Source organism: Paramormyrops kingsleyae, chromosome 12, assembly GCF_048594095.1.
Source record: "Paramormyrops kingsleyae isolate MSU_618 chromosome 12, PKINGS_0.4, whole genome shotgun sequence".
Classification (NCBI taxonomy): domain Eukaryota; kingdom Metazoa; phylum Chordata; class Actinopteri; order Osteoglossiformes; family Mormyridae; genus Paramormyrops; species Paramormyrops kingsleyae.
The window spans coordinates 12,456,459-12,482,383 of NC_132808.1; the positions used below are offsets into that span (position 1 = coordinate 12,456,459).

The 25,925-nt window shown below is 47.0% G+C and overlaps 2 protein-coding genes across 6 annotated transcripts; one reads left to right on the forward strand and one right to left on the reverse strand.

The window, feature by feature from the left end:
- Window positions 1–337: 337 nt before the first annotated feature.
- trmt10b (tRNA methyltransferase 10B) lies at window positions 338–9,847 on the reverse strand. Of its 2 annotated transcripts, none has more exons than XM_023825395.2 (9): window positions 9,814–9,847; window positions 9,343–9,516; window positions 8,892–9,000; window positions 8,511–8,653; window positions 8,273–8,425; window positions 8,098–8,176; window positions 7,160–7,227; window positions 6,735–6,858; window positions 338–4,564 (listed from the first exon to the last, which is right to left on the reverse strand). In XM_023825395.2, the coding sequence occupies exons 2-9, from the start codon at window positions 9,511–9,513 to the stop codon at window positions 4,443–4,445; spliced, it is 969 nt and encodes a 322-aa protein (XP_023681163.2). In that variant the 5' UTR covers window positions 9,514–9,516; window positions 9,814–9,847; the 3' UTR covers window positions 338–4,442. The 2 variants fall into 2 exon arrangements, with proteins under 2 accessions (XP_023681163.2, XP_023681161.2); XM_023825393.2 differs by having other exon boundaries at window positions 9,672–9,843.
- A 643-nt stretch (window positions 9,848–10,490) lies between these two features.
- Window positions 10,491–25,716, forward strand: LOC111850973 (uncharacterized). Of its 4 annotated transcripts, XR_002839910.2 has the most exons (12): window positions 10,491–10,963; window positions 11,230–11,409; window positions 11,802–12,208; window positions 13,581–13,651; window positions 16,616–16,678; window positions 19,547–19,689; window positions 20,550–20,646; window positions 20,918–21,070; window positions 22,101–22,273; window positions 22,663–22,828; window positions 24,047–24,357; window positions 25,338–25,716. XR_002839910.2 is itself a non-coding variant. In XM_023825398.2 (11 exons), exons 2-11 carry the CDS (start codon window positions 11,282–11,284, stop codon window positions 24,242–24,244), a joined length of 1,599 nt encoding a protein of 532 aa, XP_023681166.1. In that variant the 5' UTR covers window positions 10,491–10,963; window positions 11,230–11,281; the 3' UTR covers window positions 24,245–25,716. The 4 variants fall into 4 exon arrangements, 3 of the variants coding, with proteins under 3 accessions (XP_023681166.1, XP_072574811.1, XP_072574810.1); XM_023825398.2 differs by having other exon boundaries at window positions 24,047–25,716; XM_072718710.1 differs by lacking the exon at window positions 25,338–25,716 and having other exon boundaries at window positions 22,663–24,183.
- Window positions 25,717–25,925: the final 209 nt, after the last annotated feature.

Here is a 25,925-nt window from a genome sequence, read left to right on the forward strand (position 1 = left end):
TGAAAAGGCCAGGCGTAAGCAACACAGCTTCACTGCTTAAAAAGACACAATGCAAGTATGAAACCAAATGAAAGATTAAATATTGTGAGATTAAATATTTCCCCAAAGCTTAGCTGGATAATTTGTCAGATTTAAGGCATTTTGGGTTAAATGTAAGTGAACAAAGATAAAGTCCATTTAAACTGGTGTACCATAAATCCTATAAGATATCCTGCAAAGCAAGACATTCTGCTTCATGATACAGACCCCTGAAGGGCCTTAAATATATCCCAGTTACTCACATGAACACTCAGATAATGGTAAGTCAATTGAATGGAAAAATAATAATGACAATGTGTGATAGGTTTTTTTTTTTTAATTATTTGCTACCACGGATGCAAATAACTCAAAACAATTTAAAACGAAAAAGGACAAACAATGTTAGTGCATCACTCACCAAAACACAGAGAGCCTCCAAACTCCGCAGATACAGAGCAGAAGGGGATTGAAAGGCAACAGCACTGCCCACTGAAACTAATACAGAGACAATTATTCCAAAGCAACACCGCTCTTTGGGCGCAGCTGAACTGAACCTTTTAGAGAAAGTTACTTTGCTGCAAAGCACAGAACACATATTGAAGCTGCTGTGGATAATCATTCATTTTTAGATGTTTATCAGCAGGTTGCAGTTTAGTTTGGGATGCTGCAGTCACAACATGAAGTTGGGCCTCCATACATCTCAGCTTACACCCCCAACTCACGAAAACCCCACCACTGGAGAAGTAAAGGACCAGGGAAAGCTGGGCTCTTTGGATCAGTCCCACAAAAAGTGAGTCATATGACTGAGTTATCTATCAAAGTCAACGGAATTCTCAGGAAATGTGTGAAATCGGGGGACTTATCCGTCCTGGCGAGCTGCAGAAAGGGAAGGCAACACGGCGACACAGAGAAGGCAGCAGGACTGTCAAAACTGAGATATCGATGGGAACTGGGGGAAAACCATTTTTGGACAGGACAAAGAAAACATTTTGAAACATTGTGAGAATGAATAGGGTGCCAGGGTGACTCAGTGAAACATTAACAAACATTGCATTGAGTTAGGAGGGAAAAAAAATCACAGTGCCTACATGAAGTTATTTGAAAGATCTGTGTGACACGTTAAGGGGCAGCAAGTGGCCCAGCGGGCTAAGCCTGGGTGCCCGTGATCAGGAGGTCCCCAATGTGAGCCTGCCCTCAACAGACAGAGTCAGAATAGGACCCTCACCCTCCAGCTCCATGGGTCACTCTTAATTTTCATAGGTTCTAATGTTAAATTGCTCTGACTGAGGTGAATGTGCTAGGAAGAGCGAGATGGGATAGGCAAATAGACCATTTCCCCACAGGGATGTCTGCACACACATGCACACTCATCTAGTATTAGTATTGCATAATCCAAAGCAATATTGCTTTGAAAAATTAGCACAAAAGTAAAACGGAGTATCTGATCCTGGATAAGAAAACATGAGATTTCCAAATCAGGATGATTCTGATCCTGATAAAACTCTGAACAATGGGCCCAGCTGTCCTGAAGATTGGGCTTGCGGAAACTACCAGTATGACCTGATGCAGGACAGACCCTTTGTTCCCCAGATCTCTCTGGGTAAAAGTAGATCTGCCAAGCTCCATGACATGATTAATTTCAGAACGACCCCAAATATTCAATGGGTACATTCTTATGTTCTTTTTCTGACAATAATGGATGAAAGTGCTCGTACTGCTGCAGTAATTATAAACGCAGTGTTGCCAACTGTGGTCAGCTAGCAGGAGTGAGATTTTCAGTTCGAGACAAGTCTGCACACACATGCACACTCATCTAGTATTAGTATTATCATTATTAATAATAATGATAAGAAGAAGAAGAATTGCACTTTATTGATTTAATTCTCATTTTGCCTACCCCATCTTGCTCTCCATGACATACAGACACATATGTAGGTGAGACCAAGCTTATAAGTGAAGGGCAGCCACCTGCAGCAGCGCTCATGGAGCTGGGGGTTAAGGGATTGCTCAAGGACCCACAGATGTGACCGTTCTTACGACAAATCTATATTATTCCATTATATAAAACTAATATGTTACATCAAAAGCGTTAGGGTAGACTGCAAATCCTGCACACCGTTCACAAGGTAATACAACTGTTAAAAACATGTGAATGCGTGTTCAAACTTGTCTGAAATTGATAATCACGCTCCAGCCTGTCCCGTTTGGCAAGCGGGCGAGCGGCGAAGCATGCAAACAGAGCCGTAAAGACGGACAGACGGGGTTTATTGCGGGTGGACTAGCGGACAAGGAACAAAACATAACAATACAATGACGAATCTCGGTTGAAGACTGACTGAGACTCGGACTAAATACACAAGACAAACTGAGTTTAACGAGCAACAGTGGAGAACAAGCAGGCATAAACACGAGGTAACGAGGTGGGCGTGGCACACACAAGGATCGTACGGAGCTGGGCGTGACACAGCCAAGGCTTGTAGCTCTGCGGCCACCTGCACACTCACTGCGCACGTGTGAGCTGCCAGGTCGTCGGGTAATGATGCTGGAAATCAGGAGCAGTCCGGTTCTTAATACGTGATTCCGCCTATTTCTGCGCCTGAAAGTAGTGATAGGAAGTTCGATTCAATTTACAGAACAGATTCTGTCGAATTGTTCGTTTAAATGATTCGAACAGTCGATTCAAAGAATCTGTGGGGCGGGAGGACGTGCTTTCATCCATGCTGTTTAAATCACTTATAGACGGGTTTATGAGAAATGTATGAACTCCTATTGATTTATAAATGCCGAAATGCCCCGACATTTTTGCAACAAAATCAGATTGCCAGGACAGCGGCGTTTGTTACTGTATTAGCCATGTATATCGATCGCCCCAGGTCTAATTAAAATGAAAAACAATCATGTAAGCAGGTTTTAGCTTTTAAAATATATAGTCAGCCTCCAAAAGCCTGATAAAATCTTAGTACTCTCAGAAATTTGCAAACATATTGTATAAAATGCTTTAATTAAAGGATAGAAAGCAACACCAAAGCCACAACATACAAGTATATAACAAATGCTGTTCGCAAAGGCTATTGGTATCGGCACTTTACTAACCGGTTCTTTTAGATTTGAAAACAGGTTCGATCAATTAAGTAAAAAGAACCGATTCAATTAAAGAAACGATTCAGGAATGGTACGTGATCACTACGTGAGTTCGTCATGTGAACTAGTTTTCCAGCTTATTACTGGAAATTAATGCGTTTTATTCTTATATTAATTTATGTGTTGTAACTTAAGCAGAGAGGTACAGCTAAAGACAACAGTATTATCCATCTGCATATAGGTGTCCCTTAGCTTTTATCTGTTGTTTCCGTTAGTCTTGTTAGCAGCGTGATAGTAACACGGGCAGGGGCCGTACTTTAACATTTGATCAAAAGGGGTAAAACTAACGTTACATAGACTGTTCGTGTGGAATACTGCCGATATCAGGTGAGGTTAATGATCGCTGCATCGCATCATCATCGTTCAGGTTCGCTGATAACTTTAGCCTAGCTTGTGACAACAGTGTCGATCGTCAGTGCTATGCGGATTTTCGGTGCCGCCTATTGGCCAGTTCTGGTACTGCGAAGAATGACACCACTTATATCGCCGTGCGGTCTACTACACTAAATGGCCACTTTAGTGTAACTTGTACGTTACCGTGTTATCTCTGTTCTTATACAACATCGTGAATTATTTAACAGTATATGTGCAAAACATAATGTATAAAAGTGTGTTTATTTTAACATAAACACACCCAATGCTAAAAACACATGGACTGATGTCTGCTTTGCGCAAAAATAAAAAACAGCTGTGCAACCAGGACCTCATTGCTGGTGCCTAAGACTTTGATTGCACAATACAATAACCCCATATAACACTATGTAGTGAAAGAACAATTTCAGTGATCTCAACACATTTTACTGGTTTTTTTAGAGCTGAACAAACAGATATGTATGACCCTTGGCACCCACCGCAACCTGGGAGGCAACAAAAACATGGAACATCTTGGGGTTCCCGTGGACCAGGGCAAGAAACACTGCTCTTATTCAATTCTTCAGCATTACATTCACCTGGTTACTTGTTTCAGCTGGGACTTCCCAGGCTAACACCATATTAAAATCATTTTCCAATTAAAAAAAACCTTCAATGTAGTTCTTACTGAAAAAAATACAGTGAACTGTGTTTTCGTTCCAGTGTAATGATTCCAAGTGTAACACAGAATTCTCAGTGGACCCTTAAAGGTCATTTCCATGGAAATGGGCAGTGGAGCCCAACCAGCAGAAAGCAACAGCGAGCTCCCATTGGGGGATTTGGTGCTCCAGTGAGGACCTAGGTGATGCCTTGGTCCCGTCCCCCCTATGGTCTTGACTGATGAACCTTGTTGAGGCAGCAGGAAATGATGTTCAGTGGTCAATTTGGGGGGTGTCGTCCGTTCTGATTATGTAGCCCTTCCCTGGGGGTATCCCCTCCCCCAGTGCGACTGCCCAACTTCCAGTGTCACAGAAAGTGAGCAGAATATCGAAGACTGCAGGGGAGGAGAGAAAGGGAGAGAGAGACCAACTAAATTACCATGAATTAGGGATGTCCATTTTAGATTTTTTTTAACACTCATTAATCGCCTATTAACCTCTAACTGATAAGGTAAAAATTACTATTCAGAATGAATGAGTGTCTGTCAATCACCAAATACCAAAGTACTGATACAGAAATGCTTTAGAGGTGTTTTCTAATTCAGAAATTATTTCTAGCAGTTATATCTAATTCAGCGCCCAGGGAGCAGTGCTTGGGGCAGTACCTTGCTCAGGGTACCTCAGTGGTACTTTTGCTGGTCGGGGATTCAAACCAGCAAGCTTTCGATTCCAAGTGCGCTTCCCTAACAATTAGGCCATCACTACCCATAATATGCAAGTTTCATATTATGTTTTTATACGTATTTATTAATAATCACACTGCGTCCATTCAACGTCAGTAACTGTAAGCCAGACAGCCAGGTTACTGAACGTGAAGTGCAGACGCAAACACCGAAATATATTACAAAACTGCATATAAAGCCAACTTGCTCGAACTGGCTTTCTGGAATATTTCGGTATAGACCTACATATCCCCTCAAGCGAGAATATCAGGGAGCTAAACCCAAAAGCGGGTTTGGGTTTAAACCTGGACTATGACACGGCAGTAAAATTAGCTTTATATTCATGGTGTGCATTGTCCTCGTAGTTTAATGTTTAAAGCACACTTAACTTGATATATCTGTATTGTTTAGATTTGTACTTGTTAGTCCATTAATTCTGTCTGTTGTACTTTAAATGGACAAAGTAGTTATTATCAGTAATGGAAAGGTATCGGGAGATCGCAAAGTCCATCCCGACTTTACCACCTTAGGGAGATCTCGCAGAAGTACTTATTTTATAACCAGCAATTTTATAAGCATTCTTTTCTTATTATTAACTTTCACTATTAAGCGGTTAAAATTCTTCTTATCAATTAAATGGTGAATTATGCAAACCCACAGACATTTGTCTCATATTTGTGGGTTGTGGGATTGGCCCTTCCTTGGAATGGCATCCCATTCAGAGCGCCCCCTGCTGCCTGGGATGGGCTCCAGACTCACTGTGACTCCTTCTGGGATGAGCAATGTGGAAAATCGTATATAAATTAAAGGACTGCAAAGAACAACTCGGAAAAGGTCATAGGTATGAGATTTCATGCCTACATAAACTGTTCAAATATCTATTAGTCCTCTATACACCTATATATAAAGTTGCACGCCTTGCTACACAACTCTGCTGTGCAACTTATCTATTTCCAGCAGATCAGCATTTCTTGGTCTTTTTGACCCCCATGGCTCCTTTTTTGGAACAGAGTATGAGATCTCTGGAAAGCCAAGGTTGCACCAAAAGACTTTCAATGACCGTATCAGCCACTGGGGGGTGCTGGTGGCTAGTTTTTAATTTCTGCGATTATTACAGAACGCATTCAGTGAACAACAGCCAATGAGCCAATGTCATTAGGTATTACACAGCAAAATCGTTATTATACATCAGATCATATGGCAAGAAAGTGGTCAAAAATAACACTGTGTTTAATTACAAGAAACCAGCCCAACACTGTACACAAAGTAGGCAGCCAGTCAGCCAAAGACTCCAATGTATTATCATCTAGTCATCCATCCATTTTTTGAAACTGTTTGTCCTATTCAGGGTCGCAGGAGGTCCGGAGCCGATCCCGGAGGCCACAGGCACAAGGCAGGGAACAACTCAGGATGGGGGGCCAACCCATCGCAGGGTACACTCACACACAATCACACTCAGACACCATACACTCACACACCACTCACTCACACATGCACGCCTAGGGATATTTTGTAACTCCAATTAATCACAGCATGATTTTGGACTGTGGGGGAGGGGGGGGGGGGAGAACCAGGGTACCCAGAGAAAACCTCACAATGACATGGGGAGAACAACTTAAACTCCACACAGGGAACCTGAGCAGAGATTTGAACCCGGGTCCCAGAGGGGTGAGGCAACAGTGCTGACCACTGCACCACCATGTCACCCCATGTCAAATTATTATTATTATTATTATTAATAATAAGTATTTTCCCGCTATACACGTGTAGCTTTTAACACAGAAAATCGTATAGGCTATCACGGACACGGGAGAGATTGCCCATTATAGGCGGCACGGCTTACCCTGATTGATGGCCAGGATTTTGGAGTGGTAGTTCTTGGCGTTGGTCTTCTTCACCATGTACTCACTGATGGGCAGCCTGGCACTGGACACCCCACCATCTCTGGCCCTCAGGTATGTGATTTTCTATGCAGAGCAGCAGGGGGCAGTTCAGCAATGGAGAAGCAGCTTCAGATAACCAATCATATACAGACAAATGCTGAACTCTTGCTATGGTTTGTTAGCTTATCTGGAATATGACTGGAGAGCAAAGGAGTGATGGAGTTGATATTTGACACCTCTTAGCCAGTCTACCTCCCTTTGTGATTCTTTGGTAATCAAGACGGGAAATGGCTGTAACATCCTGTACAATTTGTAATCAACCAGATCTGTGGAGGACCCACGCACTCCCAATACTGGATTTCGACATGCTCTGACAGTACTTCACCTTCTGAACGCTCTCATCCACCAGCCCCCCAAGGACGTACACCTTGTCCGGCTCCACGTACTCCAGAGCTGAGACAAGAACAAGATAAACGGGGGGGGGGGGACTCAAAAAATGAAACAGTGAAAAATCCAGAAGACACGGACGAGGCGAGTACCCCAGAGGTACACAAAGGGACACAGAGATCAGGACCGAACCCTCATCCTCCTCATCACTGCTTCACACGGCTGGAGCAAGAATGTGTATTATCTGAAAACATACCTGCTGTCATACTGCATATCGAAAGAGTGGATTCCCATACAAGTCCAAGGCCACTCACAATTACAGCACTTTAGGTAACATCAGTTACTGGTGACATGGTTACCAGTTACCATTTCAATGTGTAATTTTCATTAAAACTGTGGTTGATTACCTCACTTTGAAATGCTCACGTTAAATACTGACCAGCATCACCCAGCAACATGCAACATGGCCTTGTTTTGCGTCACTGAAAACAGGGCGGAAGGCAGTGACAGAGCTCTGGAGATTTTTAATGTCAATACACATTTGATATGGTTCTCATATATGAACATAATGAATTGGCTATGTTATTATTTCAATATTTATTTAAACAAAAAGTGCACAATGCTGCTAATTGTATTTGTGGTTTTCAATATAAAACTTGGTGATATTATATCAGTTTTTGTATCAGTACTTTTTGAACATTTTCAGCACATTTTAACAATACTGATAACTGCAATAATTTTGGTCACTATAATTGCGATATTAAATTTTCATATGTTTCATCTAACACCAATGAAGGTAGACTTTTAGCTAAGGTGAACAATGAACAGCCTGTCTGAAATTCTGCCACAGTACCCCTTGTGATACACAAGGGGGCGCCCTTGACATGTTCACAGGCACAGCGTACACAGTTTGCCGTGACACGGGCAGGATCGCACCTTGCTCAGCATCCGGTGTGAGGTAGATGACACTCTCCTGAGGGAAAAGGTCTAGGAAGCTGTCCTCCGTGATGTCGATCTGAATGACGCAACGCAGGCTCATTATGTAAGGTCCAGAGGTGTGTTTGGTGGGGCTCAATGCCCTGCCCCACCCCGCCTGTCTCAATACTCCTACCGCATAGCGAAGGAAGCCATCGTTCATCCTCTGACACTCCCGATACAGCAGGCTGTCCTCCTTCAGGTCGGTTAGGAAGAGATGGAACGGCTTCCTTGCCCTCCGGTTGGACCCATACAGCCTCCCAATCTGGCCTGCCAGCCTGCTAATTTCCTACACAGCCAGGATTAAAAAAAGAATATCAATCTATCTCAGCGCTGCGAGGAAAAAGCCGACTGCTGAAGGGGCCACCACCTGCCTTGGGAGACATGCAAACCGCCACACTCAGGTCCACACACAGCCTCGGTCCCGTGACTCGGGCCTGTGCCAGCCGCTCCCTGGCGTTGACCTTCAGCACCCGTTTGCTGTCCTGAAGGCTGTCCGCAGCAGCGCCCGCATCACCTGCCCAAGCAAGGTATCCAAGGCGACGCTTACCAATTACCATCTGCTTTCTGGGGTTTGTCCTAATCAGATCTATGCATCAGTTTCCCAGCTGCAGGTAACTTAATGAATTCTAACGAATAAAATGCAAAGCATGAGGGAATCAACAGGAAAACCGGAGTAAGGCACACATAAGTGCTGAGGACACTACGGATAGGGACAGACTGGCTCCCATGCATCTCAATGGCGCCGTGATCACCTGACGCCTCAGCTCTCCTCTGCCTTCTCCTCAGCTTCTCTCCTCTCCTCTTGCTCCTCTTGGCAGCCAGCTTCCGCTCCCAGTTCCTCTGCTTGCGCAAGACGTTTTTCTGTTTGGTTCGACAAAAACGTGTCAGACCGGACACTCGACAGCCTGCCAGCTCGCTGCCTCTGTCACAAGCTGCCCGCTTCATTCAGCAGCTGTTGTTGCTACTAGCAGCTCTGGAGCCAGTATGCAATCCCTGTCACGTAAAGAACGTTTATGACGAATCAACCCTGTGACACCCTTTTAAAAATCCCGTTGCTATTCTACTATGGTATTTTCATTCAGCCGTTTTGAGAATTATACTGTTGGACTTATCTCCATGCCAATTCATACCATCTAAAACCAGATAATCTGCACGCGTACTTGAATTTCCATTAGGGACAGACTTCGCTGCGACATCACTCACAGAGTGCAAGATTTCTTCGCCATCACCGCCGAATTTCCCGGCCGTTTCACAGTCAATTTCAATGTGCAGCAAGCCAAGCGCGTCAGAGAGCCCGGACTCCTCCGTGTCCTCCAGGCGATCGCCATCCTGTGAGGACGCGGCTTCCTGCCCTACACCTCGGGACCAATTCATGGTCTGTGTGTGATCAAAGACCATAATAACACGGTTACATGTGAGCTCCTCATTATCGATTACAGTGTATCTGATTTTAGATTACCCTTAGTACTCAAGCCCGCAAAAAAGTGTAAACGAGTAACACAAACAGGTACCTAGATGTTTCGCTGTCTTACCGAGTAAATCGTGCAGTTTCTCTAAAGACACAATCGGCCAGGCAAAGAACTGACGTTATACATAAATACAATAATCTTTTTAATAACCATGTCTCTAAATGGAGAGATCAGGCAGACAAACTCATAAGAAGTTCATAAAAACCTCGTGGGGCTTGTTTTGCGTCGCTGGTATGACATCATCACTGTGCTGCGCCCCTTCGGGGTTATTCGAGACTTTTCGTGTATTTTCGGAGGACCAAAATAATAATAGGCTAATACAATAAGATTTCATTTGACAGCCAAGCTAATTGTTTATTTTACTTTGATTTACTATTAGTAAATGATGATGATTTTGTAATTTTGGGAAGCTGTGGACATTGTATCACTTTTTAAACTGTCAGTACTTATATTTGTAGTGATAATGCTTAATACTGTATACAAATACAAACATTTCAAATCTATTATTTCGTAATTTAATTGATCGTTTTGTCAGCTGCTCACCGAATTCGATTTTATGTCGAAATTGCTGGATCAATATTTTGACACATTACCTTTTATAAGTGTTTTGTTTATTTTCATATCAACTATTCAGTCAAGTACGTATTTTCAATAGTGTTCGGCTACATAACCGTTTATTAAATTCTGTTTTTGTTCATACGCTACGGTAATTATATATAATTATAGATATGCGTTGAATATTGAACATGGAATGGAGAAGCAATAGTTTTTAAGCAGCTTTAAGAAAAGAATGCGCATATATTAACCTTGAAAAACGTCTGTTACTTACAAAAAGGCATATCGCGGACAACTTTTGGCCAGATGCTGTTTGCGAAACTAACAGCCACCTAGATGCATGGGAATTCAAGCCTTTAATGAGCACAACAAATTAATTCAGCAGCTCACAGAACTTCTCATTCACTTTATAGACAGGAAAACGAGCACTTTAGGGTGATTGTGTTTCATAATGAATTGACGGGCGCCCCTTATTATTATCGTCCCAGTTGTAACCAAGCAGAGCGGCATCCAGCAGACCTTCGGCGTGCTCCTGCTTTTTTTTGGGAATCCGGCAGGGAATAAGTCGGTTTCCCGTGTAAAGGACAAGCGCTGTGTGCCGCGGTCCCACACCGGCATCGCACAGCGAAAGGCGCCGGCGTCTTCGGAGCGGTTCGGGCTGCTCGCCCTTCGGTAAAGGGCGGACCGGGTGTTACATCCCGAGCGCTGGATGGTGCGGATAACGGGACGGCTTGCTGACATGGGAAGCACGGGCGAGCGCTTTCGGCAGGGCGATCGGGAGGAGCGCGTCTCTCAGCCCGGTATGGCTTTTCTGATTCAAGCGGCGCGGGAGCAGAATCAGGCTTTTTAAAGCCTTACTAAATTCGCCATCAGTCTTCGTTTTTAACAGTGTCAGCTGTTTAGAACGAGTGCCTTCAAAACGTCTTATACACTAAGGCACTTGTCATGTTGATCTCACGTGAATATGTCTGCCTAGTTTCATGTTTTTATGTTAATAGATTTTAATTTTTTGGTGAATTTTTTTTTTTCTTGCCATATGGATCTGATTCCTCTGCTTTTGCCTTAGAAATATGAGTCGCTGGTTGTAGAGACGGAAAAGTATTTTGGAGTTAGATGCCATGGGTCCCGCTCCGCGTCCCCCGTCGCTGCCTCTCCCGGGTCAGTATGCGGACGTCAAGCCGAACCGACGCTGCTTCGAACCGCAGACTCAGAGTAAAGGTGACATTTTCCAAGCTGCCAAATTTGGGTAAGTGGCAACAGGAAGACCTTAGTATAAAAAAATGTCTATATATTGGCTAAATTGACGTATTATGTATTATTTTGCATACTATATAATGTAAATTTGATATATTATTTAATGAGATTCCTTTGATGTCTAAAAAATATATAGACCTATAATTATAAAAATATGTATTAACTGTTATTTATTCTTGGTTGTGTTTTGATGAATTTTTAAAAGTCTACTTTTCACTTAAGTGTCCCAAGTCAAATAGATCGCGTGTGAAATCGGGTTTACGCACGTAAATATCTTTGCGTTTTGTAAAGTGATCTACTGTTTCGCCACTATTAAAGTGTGTCGTATTAGTAGGTTTCCATATTTATAACAGTAAGGCGCTTGTCCTTCTGACCCGACCGCAGCCTTCTGGAGGAATGTAAGCGTATCGTGTCAGCCGAGGGGCCGGGGCTGCTGGACAGGTACGACGACTGGGGCCACTCGCCAGCTCACTATGCCTGCCTTGCCGGCAGTGTGGAGGTCATCAGCTTCTTCTTGGAAGCTGGTGCACCAGTGGACCTCCCCAGCAAGGCGGAGTTGTCCCAGAGACCCATCCACTGGGCCGCGGCAAACGGACATGAGGCTGTGGTGCACCTGCTGCTGGAGGCCGGCGTCGCCCCGAACGTGGAGGACCAGAGGGGCTGCACCCCGCTGATCCTGGCCGCTCAGAATGGGCACACGCCGCTCTGCTGCTACCTGATAGTGAGTGGGGCCCAACCCAGTCTGTGTGATGTGGAGGGGGACAACGCCCTGCACTGGGCGGCCTTCCAAGGTAAGCCCCCCCCCTCACTGTGTGTCTGAAGTAGCGTGTGGGTCTCTTTGTGATCAGACGGCGCTTCAAGTCCCCGCACGGGTTCTGATGCTGCCCTCATAAGCAAAACTCTACAGCTAAAGTCAGGGGTGTAGGGAGAGGACAGGCAAGGCAGGCAATTGCCTGGTGCCCCCAAGCCGGGAGGTGGCCCCTAAGCTGGGAGGGGGCCCCTAAGGTGGGCCAATTTCATAGTACCTTGCAACAACAAATCTGCTTTATTTGTGTATTCTGTTTTTCACAGTAACGTGAAAACAAAGGTCTTGTGATAATTAAATTCTTTGTTGATATAATTAATTTGGACTTCACGCAAAAATAATTGTCATAAATTTCACCATGCTAGGGGAGGTGGGGCTGGAGGGCATTTTTTGCCTCCAGGGCCCCCAGTGTCCCTAGAATCACCTCTGGCTTTAGAGAATAATCACTTCTTTAGAGAATGCACTGTACTCCATACGGGGTGGCTCAGCAGGTTAGGACACTGCGACTGTGAGCAGAAGGTCGCTGGTTCAGATTCCAGGACTGGCACAGCGGTTTCACTGTTAGGCTCATGAACAAGGTTCTTAACCCCTGGTTGCTCCAGGGACGGGCTGGCACTGTGTCTCCTAAATGAATCAAAGCATACATAAGAGACATGGAGGATGGATTATTACAACAGGAATTTATTCAAGAAATTCAACGGTACAACAGCAAGTCCCCACTGGGATGTGAGCAGTCCTGCTCGTGGAGATCTGCGTGGCGTAGAGATGCAATGAGGCCATTTGCTTCCCCTTAGAGGGTGTCTGTCCAGGGCAAGAAGTTAACTCTTCATGCACAGGTTCCTGTAGGGGCCCCGAGACACACTCCAGGCGGGAGAGTGAACTGGAAGACAGAATGAGTGTTGGGTCGCTGGCTGACCCCCTTTCGAGCTGGAAGGCCGGCAATCGCCGGCGGGATGGCGGAGACACCCCATCCCCCCCCCCCCCAGCTCGTGGGACTCGCCCTGACCCCCTTCCGCTTTCCTCCTCAGAGGTCCATTAGCGTTAGCCAGGCTGCTTTCCGTTCATCTCACGTGAGCGTGCGACCGGGCTAATGGCTCTCCCACGGGCCGCGGCTGCTCTCTGACGCCTCCTGATTTATTACGCAGGCCGGTGCGCCGGGGTCGCGTGTGTAGCGGCCCCTGTCTGCCGGAAGGCCTGTTTCCCCGCACGCCTCGGTCCAGCTGTGCTTCTGCCCGCTCAGCAGCCATTGTTACAGGCGCTAAGTCAGGGCAGCGGCAGCCTGCTTATGCTTAGTGCGACCTGAACACGCGCGTGTTCACGGCCCCCGCTCTGAGCCCGATGCCTCTCGCTCTGCACAGGACACCGGGAGCTGGTCCAGCTCTTACTCTACTCAGGACTCGACCCCAGGCAGCCCGATGACTTTGGGCAGGTAAGAGTGCCTCAAATGTACATTTGAAATATCTCACATTACGCCATGTGGATCCCAGAGGTTCTGAGGGATCCACATCCCTCTAAGTTAAATAAATATTTCTAAGTTAAATAAATGTTTCTGTGACTGAGGAACCCTGACCTGAATGACGCCAGGTGCAGATATGCATGCGTGACAGTGTGGGGGGGGTAACCAGTGAGAGTAACCAGTGAGAGTAACCAGTGAGCTTCTCAAATGCATTGATGAGAGACCATATCAGTGTTTCACGCATGTCATGAATGATGGTCTGGATCCCTCTGCTTCCTTGGCAGGGCGGCGTGAGGTTGTTAGGCAGCGTGTTGTCAGACTTCTGCACCTCCCCCACCCCCAAATTCGCTGGTCTAAATAAAGACCACGCTGGACTTCCTCAGTCTCTCCTGGCAGAGTGCGTGTCAGTGCGTTTGTGCACTCGCGAGTGTGAGAAAGCGTGCGTGGACGTGTGAGCATGTGTGCGAGCGCGGGAGCGTTTGCGCGTGCGTCGCCTGATGCCGCCGCTCCAAGGACGTCTCCCTGCTCCCTGACGTCTGCGGACAGACCACCTGCTCGCCCGTGGCTGCACACTCAGCAAAGTCTCCCAGCGCCTGCAGTCCGCTCCGGCCCTCTGCCCCGGCATTTGGCACCAGTGCGGTGTGTACCTGCGTCTGCCTGCGTGAGCCCCTGTGGGCCCAATGTAAAGTGAATTCACTCCATCCGTCTCGAGCATTCAAGGATTTCAAAGATTCAAACGCTTTATGGCCAATTTTACAAGCATGTGTACAATGAGATACTTGCTTGTGTACCTCCCTGCAGATGTAAACAACATATGACGGTGAAGAACAATATGATAGAATAGTGAAGAGTAACATACAATAAACATACAATATGTACAGAATCCAAGCAAAATGCAATATCACACAAGCAGAATATGATGCTGCGGTTTGAAGTGGCAGCGAGTAATGAATTACGGTGGTGACTGGATGGTACTGAATGTCCTAATGTAAGGTGAGATAAGATGGACTTTGTGAATCCCACCAAGGGGCATTTTGGCATTACAGCAGCAGTTATAGACAAGATCAGAGAATACACACAACATAAGAGCAGAGTATGAAGGGACATGTTTGTGTGTATGTGTGTATATGTATATGTATGTGTGTGTATGTATATGTATGTGTGTGTATGTATATGTATGTGTGTGTATGTATATGTATATGTGTGTATGTATATGTATGTGTGTGTATGTATATGTATGTGTGTGTATGTATATGTATGTGTGTGTATGTATATGTATGTGTGTGTATGTATATACATAAACAGACAACCAGATAGCAGCCAAAGCCTAAGAAGTGGGATTGTACTGCAAAGTGACATGTGGCAGAATATAAAAGCATAGGCTGTGAGGTTAGGAGGTTCAGTGTTCTGTTACGTAACTAAGGTGGGATTGTAAGGAGCTTTCTGGGATTCAGGGATACAAACGGGAATCGCTCGCAAGTTGTCCTTTCTCTGTCTCTCTCCATCTCTCTTTCTGTTACTCTTTCTGTCTCTCTCAGTCTCTCTGTCTTGCTCACTCTCTCTCTCACTGTTTTTTCTCTCCCCGTCTCTCAGTCTCTCACTGTCCATGTCTTTTACTCTCTCTGTTTCTCTGTCTCTGCTCCCGTGTCTCTCACTCTCTCTCTCTCTCTCTATCTCTCTCTCCCTCTGTGTCTGTCTCTCTCTCTGTGTCTGTCTCTCTTCCTCTCTGTCTGTCTCTCTTTCTTTCTCTGTCCCCGTCTCTCTCTCTCTCTTTCTCTCTCTCCGTCTGTCCCTCTGTCTCTCTCTCTGTCTGTCTCTCTTCCTCTCTGTCTGTCTCTCTTTCTCTGTCCCCGTCTCTCTCTCTCTCTCTCTCTCTCTCTCCCTCCCCCTCTCCCTCCGTCTGGTGCTGACCCCCATGAGCGCCCACATTTACTCTGCACTGTGTCCCTGGGTCAGACCTGCAGCTCTGGGGGTCCGAGGCTCCAGTGTGTTTTACCCCTTGAGCCCCCGCGACACTGCGCTCTCTGATCTATGGTGCTCCTTCAGCACCCTAAGCGAAGCCTTTCGATGGGGATGCAGGTCTCGCCGAGCGGGAGGGGCGGCTGCCCGGGCAGTGAGTCAGGGTCTCGTTTAGCTCATAGGATCCATCCAGCCTGAGCACAAAGAGCCGGAGCCTCCGCTAAATGTGTCATCTGTGCCGGCAACCTGAGGATGAGACGCGCTCGGCTGAAACACAGCGCTCGCCCGTGTGTGTGTGTGTGTGTGTGTGTGTGTGTGTGGGAGCGTGCACGCGTGCGTGCGAGGAGAGACAGATGGATGGTGTGAAGGGCACCACAGTGAATCTGCACCCCCCCCCCGCCTTGACGTCACAATCTGCCGACCACCTGAAGCAAAAATGACCATCTTGTCATTTTAATTGGACACGTTAGATTTTTATATTTATATTCCCCGTCTGCTTTAGATTTTATCATGGGGCTTTCGGTTCGAGAAATGAGGTCTGGTCAGCTTTATGCAGAGCAGGAGGCGGGGAGGTGAGCATAGCCCCGCTAGCCCTGTTTCCCCGGCCTCTCGGTCCGTCGCTTTTTGGGAGGTGATTAGCGGGTCACCTTCTAATCATTTCCTGCGCCGGCTCTGTTTGTCTAAGCTTTTCCAGAACAATGACAGGAGGGGGATGCTTACAAAAGCTCGCCTCCAGCCATTAGCGGCTGAGCTCACGTCCCGGTAGGGGGGGCCTCCTGTTTTACCCCCGAGGGGGGTACTTAACCGGAATTGACCTGAAATATCAGGCCGCATAGATGGCAAAATGTACTGACCGTTCCCAGAATAGCAGGACTGCTCTGCTGTGGCTTTGAGGTGAGTTGGGTGTAGTACCAGCGTGTGAAGGTAGGGGGCGGTGTGTAGGGCAGCACTCACAGCAGGTGTCCCTCTCCCCGACAGACGCCCCTGCACCTGGCTGTACTCAGTGGTGACATGAAGACCGTGAAGCTGCTTTGTGAGCAGGTGAGTCCCCCCCCCCCCCCCCGTTCGCGTCCCTGTTCGCGTCTGTCCCAATCCCCACTGCCACCAGTCCACCCATCACCGTGACAAACAGACCGTGTGAAATCGCACGCTGCCAAGGCCATACTGCAAAGGCTGTGTAATGAGTGGTCCGGAGTGAGCGGGGTGCCGTGTGCGAGTGTGTCCTGGTGAAGCGGCCCGTCTCACTCCCCGATGGCAGCTCACTCTGCTATCCGGTGACGGGCCAAGCGCGTCATTCAATCTCTCTATCCCCCCCCCCCCCATACCCCAGTCGCCCAACAGGAAATTACATTTCCGGGCCACATTCTCCACCCCCCGCCAGTACACTTCTGTGGCGATTCCAGAAGGCACAGATTGAGGGCGATAGCGCTCAGAAAAACGCCTCACGTGCACCGGCAGGTGACTCTTAAAGCCCGATGGTGGAGCCCCTCGCTGTTTTAAAGTGGCAGACGCGGGGGGACTCGGCGAGCCGCTCGGACAGCCGGAAAGCGGCAGCCTCGCCGACGGCCCCTTGTGGCTGCGCGGAGCCGCACGCCGTGTTTGTAAACACGGGCCCTGGCCTCGGGTTCGGTCTGACCCCGCTCAAGCCGGGGTGTCTCAGCTTGTGAGAGACGGGCTCTCCGTGCTCTCAGTGTCACCTCTGTGTCCCCCGCGCCCCTCACCGGGGACTGCCTTTGAATTACAGTGGTTTCTTTGCCCCGGGTTCAGTTTCTTGTAGTCAAAGAACTAAATGTGTAAAGAACAGACAGGTGGGGATGGCAGTGCTCAGTGCTCAGTACTCAGTGCTCAGTACTCAGTGCTCAGTACTCAGTGCTCGGTGCTCAGTGCTCACCGCAGTGATGGACAGAAGCATCTGCTAAATAAATGAATGTAAATGTCCGTCCATCCATCCATCCATCCATCCATTTTCTATATCCATTTATCTTACTTAGGCTCATGGGGGTCCGGAACCTATTTTGTAAACAATGGGCACAAGGCAGGGAATAACCCAGGACGGGGCGCCAATCCGTCACAGTCAATGTCAATGTAAAATAATCGTTTTTTCTCCAAATTACATTAAAACCCTATTATTGTGCTTTTTTAAAAACCGAACCCAGGTCTTCCTGCTTGTGACCTTGACTTCCTACATTCTATTTCGATTTGTCATCAGTAAGTTTTGTCCCCCCCCCCCCCCCCGCTGAAAAGAGCCAGTGTTTAGAACATTAAGCCAGTCTGCACACCCCCCCCCCCCCAAATTACTTTCGGTTTGTTATTTCACATTGTTTTTCAAAGCGGGAAATCGCACCTGATCATCGCAGCTTTTCTACGCTTGTATTTCGTGTCAGTGGGGGGGGCAGAGGGTATAAATAGCTGTACTTAGTGCTATTTATAACGACCTGTTAGGGCTGCATTATGGGCTGGAATAAAAGCATACAGACACATAGCTCTCCATGCACAGGCCCCCTCCAGTTAGCAGTTCCCGCTGCTCTGCGTTTGACCCAGAGGAAAGGGCACAGGAAGAGCATCACACTGAGATTAGCCTGGGGGCTAATGTTCGCTAACTCCGCTCCGGTCAGACTGCCTGCACGGCTTCTATCCTCTCTGCTCCCCGTGCTAATCAGCTCACACGTCCTCAGCCATCTGCCCGACGTGGTTCGATGCTGCAGGATGACCTCCCACTCCACCCCCCCCCCCCCCCCCACAAAAAAGTGTATCGTAGTTTTCCCGCAGGACAAATCGTACTCACGAAGGTCCCCGAAAACTCAGAATTCATCCATCTGCTTGAACCTCTGCTGTGTGTTTCACTAACAGTGAGTTTGAAGCCCCAGGTGAGAGAGTGAGGCCTGCTGTTCGCAAGGCTGTTTGAAAGGCGTGCGGGAGAGACGCCCTTCCTGTGTCAGGAGTCACAGCCTTCCCTTTAGTGTGTCATATAGCTTTATGTGTGTTTGAAAGGCGTGCGGGAGAGACGCCCTTCCAGTGTCAGGAGTCACAGCCTTCCCTTTAGTGTGTCATATAGCTTTATGTGTGTTTGAAAGGCGTGCGGGAGAGACGCCCTTCCAGTGTCAGGAGTCACAGCCTTCCCTTTAGTGTGTCATATAGCTTTATGTGTGTTTGAAAGGCGTGCGGGAGAGACGCCCTTCCAGTGTCAGGAGTCACAGCCTTCCCTTTAGTGTGTCATATAGCTTTATGTGTGTTTGAAAGGCGTGCGGGAGAGACGCCCTTCCAGTGTCAGGAGTCACAGCCTTCCCTTTAGTGTGTCATATAGCTTTATGTGTGTTTGAAAGGCGTGCGGGAGAGACGCCCTTCCAGTGTCAGGAGTCACAGCCTTCCCTTTAGTGTGTCATATAGCTTTATGTGTGTTTGAAAGGCGTGCGGGAGAGACGCCCTTCCAGTGTCAGGAGTCACAGCCTTCCCTTTAGTGTGTCATATAGCTTTATGTGTGTTTGAAAGGTCTGCAAAGTCCAAGGCCCAAAGTACACGCCAAAGGGAGTAACTATCACCACAGAAACCTCTCTTTTCTAATTGGCCTGAAAAGCCTCATTGGAATTCCAGCCCTTACTTCCGTGACATGGTGAGGTCACCTTGTCGCACATGTAGGGCAAGCTAACCAATCAGGCACACTGATGGGGGTGGGGCTTAAAGCTCTAACAGAGCGTGAATAGAGATGTACAGTATGAGAAAAATAATGTGTTTTTGGAACATTGAAACATATAAATGTGTTCTAGTAGACCCTAAAAATAACATTTTTAACAGTGAAAAAGAACGTGATAGGGCCCCATTCAGATAATCTTGGAGGGATCGTCAGGAATCTTCATGTCACTAAGGAGGACATCCTTGACAGGGCATCCTTTTGCCTCCTTCCCCTTACAGGAGGGTGTCTCTTTGGAGGTGGAGGACGGGAACGGGAGCACACCCCTGCAACTGTCGCGGGGACGCGAGCATCGCGACATATCCACCTACCTGGAGGGGGCGCTGTTGCAGGCGAGTCGGCGCTTCCCCTGCTTTGACTGGAGGTGGGACTGAGCTCCCAATTTCCCGTACCTGACTGTTTTTAAGCCGTCGTCCATCTGTCCGTGTGCTCCTGTGATTACGGTTCAGTTGCCCTTCTTCTAAGGTTACACCCTGTAGCCGTCGTACTTGCTGCCCAGGGGAATGCTGGGATGCTAATGGAGCCGAGCAGGGTGCGGGACACCCCAGTCCGACACCCGAGTCTTTCGGCTCCACGTGCTGATGTGTCCTAAGTGCAGGCATGACTCCCCTTCGCAGTACGTTTCAGCAGAGAGATGGACAATTGATTTCTTTGAATACAAATTACCGGAATGGTCAGTCCTTTCCTGGTTTGCGATGGGAGAGACAATTGATTGGATACGATCCAGGTCTGTTTGCTGCTTCTGGGTAGGGCTCAGCCCCCGGTCCAGGAGATCTCACTGTGGTCCCCTCTGTGTGGTCTCCAAGCTCTTTAGGCACAGACTCGCATGCTAACTGCCACGTTTCTGTGAGGGTGTTCATCACATTTAGTCTGAACATACAGCAGATTGCTGTTGTTGACTCATTTAAATTAATGCCGTAATTAATGCTGCTAAAGTTCATTAATTAAGTAGAAGGTGATTAACTGAATGCAATATGAGCAAATGGGATAAATCTGTTCAGTGGTGTGTTCAGTCGTTCAGTTTTTGGGGTCACCGTAGCTCGTCCATAAAATACGGAGACCGTGTGATCAAGCTGTGAACCTCTATTCCGTGGCCAGTCTTCCTGACAAAGGAAGACAGACAAGCATTTTTCGAATCCTTCATCAATGTCCTTTTTTTGTTCATGCATGGTGAGTTAAAGTCTCGCTTTTATCTTTTTAAACGGCGTGCTTTCGGCTTCACAGCACCTTTGTGTTCGGCCCGCCTGGCAAATCCAAAGGGCCCGTCCTCTTCCTGTATGCTTGCCTGCTCCTATGGGGATACCCCACCTACTTCTTCAAGGTAAGGTGCCCCCCACTCCTGATCACCCTCACCATTACATCACAGGAGGTGCCTGTTATTTCCTGAGGGTCCTAAGTAGCCCTTAAATATCTCTAGTATGGCCATGCCTGAGTAAGACTGGGATGGATATGGCATGCATTAGTCTAAACGGCTGTAGAAGAGCATTTTGACCGGCGCGTGTGTCTGCGTGTGTGTGCAGTGCCGGGAGCATTAAGATGACTGGCGCCCCCTTCAGGTAACCCGTGACGTTTCCTCTGTCTCCACTGCGCAGATTGCCTCTGTGTCCTATAACAAGTTGTGGGAGTTCCACGTCATCTTCCTGCTCGCCAACATACTCATGTGGTTCCTCTTCCTAAAAGCTTCCCTGATGGATCCGGGGTTTCTTCCCAGAAACAGTGAGGAATACGGGAAGGTCATTAGACAGGTAGACAGTCAGCTGAGATGGTTGACACAAACACACATACATACACACAAACATACTCGTCACACACACAGATATACCGTAACACAGAAATATAGATATGTGCGTTACACATACAGATATACACAGATAAACCTGTTACACACACAGATATACCCATTACACATACAGATATACCCATTACACACAGATACGCCTGTCACACACACAGATATACCTGTCATACACACAGCTATACCCGTTACACACACAGATATATGCCCATTACACACTTAGATATACCCGTCACACACACAGATATACCCGTCACACACACAGATATACCCGTCACACACACAGATATATACCCGTCACACACACAGATATACCCGTCACACACACAGATATACCCATTACACACACAGATATACCCGTCACACACACAGATATACCCGTCACACACACAGATATACCCGTCACACACACAGATATATACCTGTCACACACACAGATATACCCGTCACACACACAGATATACCCGTCACACACACAGATATACCCATTACACACTTAGATATACCCATTACACACACACAGATATACCCGTCACACACACAGATATACCCGTCACACACACAGATATATACCCGTCACACACACAGATATACCCGTCACACACACAGATATACCCGTCTCACACACACAGATATACCCATTACACACACACAGCTATACCCGTTACACACACAGATATACCCATTACACACACACAGCTATACCCGTTACACACACAGATATACCCATTACACACACACAGATATACCTGTCACACACACAGATATACCCATTACACACACACAGATATACCTGTCACACACACAGCTATACCCGTTACACACACAGATATACCCATTACACACACACAGATATACCTGTCACACACACAGCTATACCCGTTACACACACAGATATACCCATTACACACACACAGATATACCTGTTACACACACAGATATGTCACAGGCACCCTCCTGTCTCCCTTGTCTCACTACAGGCGGTGCTCTCCCAGGACTGGCAGCGGGACAGGAATCTCTTGCTCCGTCTGTGTCACAGCTGTCACCTGGTGCGGCCACTACGCACCAAGCACTGCCGCGTCACTAACCGCTGCGTGGAGCACTTTGACCACTACTGTCCTTACGTCTACAACACCGTGGGGCGCAGGAACAGGTACCTCTGTCAAGACTCATTGGGGTTCTACGCTTCATCCGACTATCATTTATTCAGAACAAAACTCAGTCGGGCCAGCAGGGGGTGTGATTGTTAATCAGCATGCATTGTGAACAAAGAATGTGGACCTGGTACTGTGTCAGACAATGGACACATGTGCTTGTGTGACCCTGACGGGAATATCTCAGCTACCCGCTGTGTAAATTGATTTTTTTTTTTTTTTGGAAACTGCTAATTACATGGGTGACTTTGGATAATAGTATCTGTTAAGGGAGTAACTGTCCTGTTATTGCAGTTAAGTAGAGCAGGAAAGCTGCATGATGGAAGCCCCCCTCCCCCCAGCCCACCGCGACCTCTGCCTGCTCTCACACTGACCTCCTGCTCTGCAGGGCTTACTTCTTCGGGTTCCTGAGCGCCATGAGTGTGAACTGCTTCCTGGGCCTGTACCTCTGTGTGGACTGGTTCTACACCATGGGCCGCAACCTCTTCATCGGCATCGGCTTCATCTTCATGGCTGTGATCGGGGTGATATCGGGCATCATGGCGGGCATCTGTGTAAATGCTGACCCACTTTCTTTTCTACCCACAATCCCTTTGGCTAATTGTCAGCACCATTTGCTTATTGCTGATGCACCCAGTGATGCAGTTGATTTAGCATGTGCCCGCCTCCCTTTGTCACGTTTTTGGGTTTATTAATGTAATTTTTAATCGTTTTAGCAAATTCATTTGTAGTCATTTTTGTATTGAGTATTGAATGATGGTGACATTACAAACATTGTCCCAGATATAGAGGGATTTTTTTTTTTCCAAAAGCTACTCTTAACGTAATTCTCTCCAGTAAATCATTCCCTTTCAGTCATTTCACTGAGTAAACAGGACAGGAATGAATTAATATTGGGCTAATTGTGGGACTGCTGCCCTCTTGTGGCTGAATTATGGCGATTGAATTGGCTTTAACAAAAAAATAAATAAATGAAAAGGAAAAGCTCGTTAAACCAAATTACTGACTGCTGCATCTTGGTCTAGTCTTGGTGCTAAAAGAAACGCTGCATGTGTCACCAAACTGTAAATGGCCAGTTAATTGCCAGGCCAGGAATAGAGCTTTTACATTTTACAGATCTGCCGGTTGTCGGTACTGTGGTCTGGAAATTGCACTGCACCATTTTCCTATGATTTTATAGGTAATGGTTTGCTGAGGCATTTCAAAGTGTGTAAAGCCTTTTCATATCTAGTTCAGAAGCTTTTCCAGTCAAGATCCCATAACTGTTTCCCGAGGACGTCGCCCCCTGGGATGCAGTTTGATTTTCTCCTGATTATTAATTTTCTATTAATATTCCAGCTCTTTTAATATCACTGCACTGCGTGACGTTATCTGGATTACTTTTGAGTGGAATCCTTCGATCGTGGCGTTTGAAGGCGGGGGCCGGCGCAGCATGGCGTGCTGCCTGCCTCGCACGTGTGTGGCACTGTGACACGTTTCCAGTATAAACATAGACATGGGAAGACTGGAAAAGTGAAGGATGTAACATTACCTACTGCACTGGCAGCTGATTGGTGCTTAGACTGTCAGAGGCTCATAGCTCTATTAACAAGGAGGAGTACTAAGATATTAACATTTTATTTGTGTGCTCTATAGAGTAGAATTCCCATTTTTACTGAGCAGTCAAATTGACTGCTGTACCTCTGCTGTGATCCTGAAGGGCAGAATTAATGATGCGCAGCAGCGCCACCTTCTGGTCAAAGACAGGACTCTTTTTTTCCTTACATCTCCAGCTGTCCATGGCGGTGCAGAACACCACCACCAATGAGAGGCTCAACCACCAGAGGTACAGCTACCTGCGGGAAGAGGACGGCCGCATCTTCACCCCGTTCGACCGCGGCCCCCTGCTCAACCTGCTCGAGTTTTTCCACCTGGTGCCCCCCCTGGGGGAGGACGAGCTTCTCGGGATGGACCGGCTCATGGTGATCTGACCGGTGCTGAACTCACATCACTGAGGAGCAGATCCGCCTGATGGGCTTCCCTGTGTGGGAGACGTGTCTCTGAGCCACAGGACGAAGAAGTGGCCATGTGGGGCGACGTGGAAGTGAGCAGCTTGACCTGATCTCCTGTATTTTTCTGCAAGCCTTTTTTTTTTGGGGGGGGGGGGGCGTGGTTTTTATGTAGTGATCAATGCTATGCAATACATGATACTTTATGGTAAACATGCACATAGACGCTGGTGTGGTACCGACTGTCCCAGCAGAGATGGGTGAGAGAGTGTCTGGTAGCCAGTTTCCAGGAGGGCGAATTTGGCCACCCGGTCCTGATCCCCATTACCTTCTGTGCCAGTGTCCCCCTTGTCTTCTCTGCGAAGGACAAAGGAGATGCTGGCCATCATTGATTGGACGAGAACTCGACCGTCTGTGTATTTTTATACATGTTGAATAAGCCAAGCTTTCAGTTATTCTGCTTATTTTTATGATATATATATATATATATATGCAGCTAGACCATTTTTGTGGGTCTGTTCAAGGTCGCTGTGATTTTGTGAGCTCGTACTTCAGACTCGAGGTTTTTGTGTTTTTCCGCCGGAGGCTCCACATGTTGGCTCAGACACGTAGCTATTACTGTCAGACACCGACGTCATAATGTGACTTTCAGTCGCGCTACGCTGAAATTAGCCCTGAAATGTGAAACCTCGCGCGCAACCGAAAGACCAGCCTGTATTTTGTTGTGAGCCTTCACCTCAACCTCCAGAGTCTCGGATTGTGAAGACCAACGTATGCCACAATATCAGCAATAATCTGTATCCGTTTACACACGAAGGCAGCCCCACGTTAAGGATGTTTTATTAAAGCGATTCAAGGTAGAAGGATGCAGCGGGACTTTAGTGATGGAAAGCCCTGGATAAAAAGGGGGTTTGATTAAGCTGCAAACAGCCATTTCAAAAGATAGAACATCTTTGGTGATATCTATTATGCACACTATTTTATTAAATTTCTTAAGAAGATGGAACAATGGAAAGAGAATGTGACTGTAAAGTGCTGTGTAACCTCTGGGCCTGTCTGTGTTTTGCCCTTAAAGGGCCCTCCTGACCAGAGGGGAACTGCATCCATCCGACAGCCATGCAATACTGGAAGCACAGGATCATCTCAGGAAAGCTCACCAGAGAATTTTAGCCACTTGGACTTTGCATACCACAATCATCATTTTATGGGTTATATCAACCTCATGCCGTATCGCAGACAGCCTTTTTGACACTGTGGTATCCCGTGTAATTGGCGTGTTCTGTACTATTTTGTAAGAGAGTCTCCAGTCTCTCGCCTAAGCTATGCAGCGTGTCCATGACTTGTGCGTGGAAAAATGTGTGCACATTAATTAGCCCTCTACTGCTGTATCTGTCGTGTACTTAAGTCTTCACCAAACTACCAATGACAAAATAAAATGTTGAAAATGTTCATAATCCTTTTGTAAGGGTGTCGAAGTGCTTATGATTAGAGGGCCAATTGATTATGGCACATTTTTGTGTTATTGCGTCTTAAACCACAACAATACTGTATGTAGCTTGTCGAAAAGCGTATTGTACTTGTCTGTAGTGTGGCGGATAGCAATTCTATTAAACTGCCACAAGATGTCGCTTGTAGGTCAAAACCGGCTCAGGGTATCTTTATC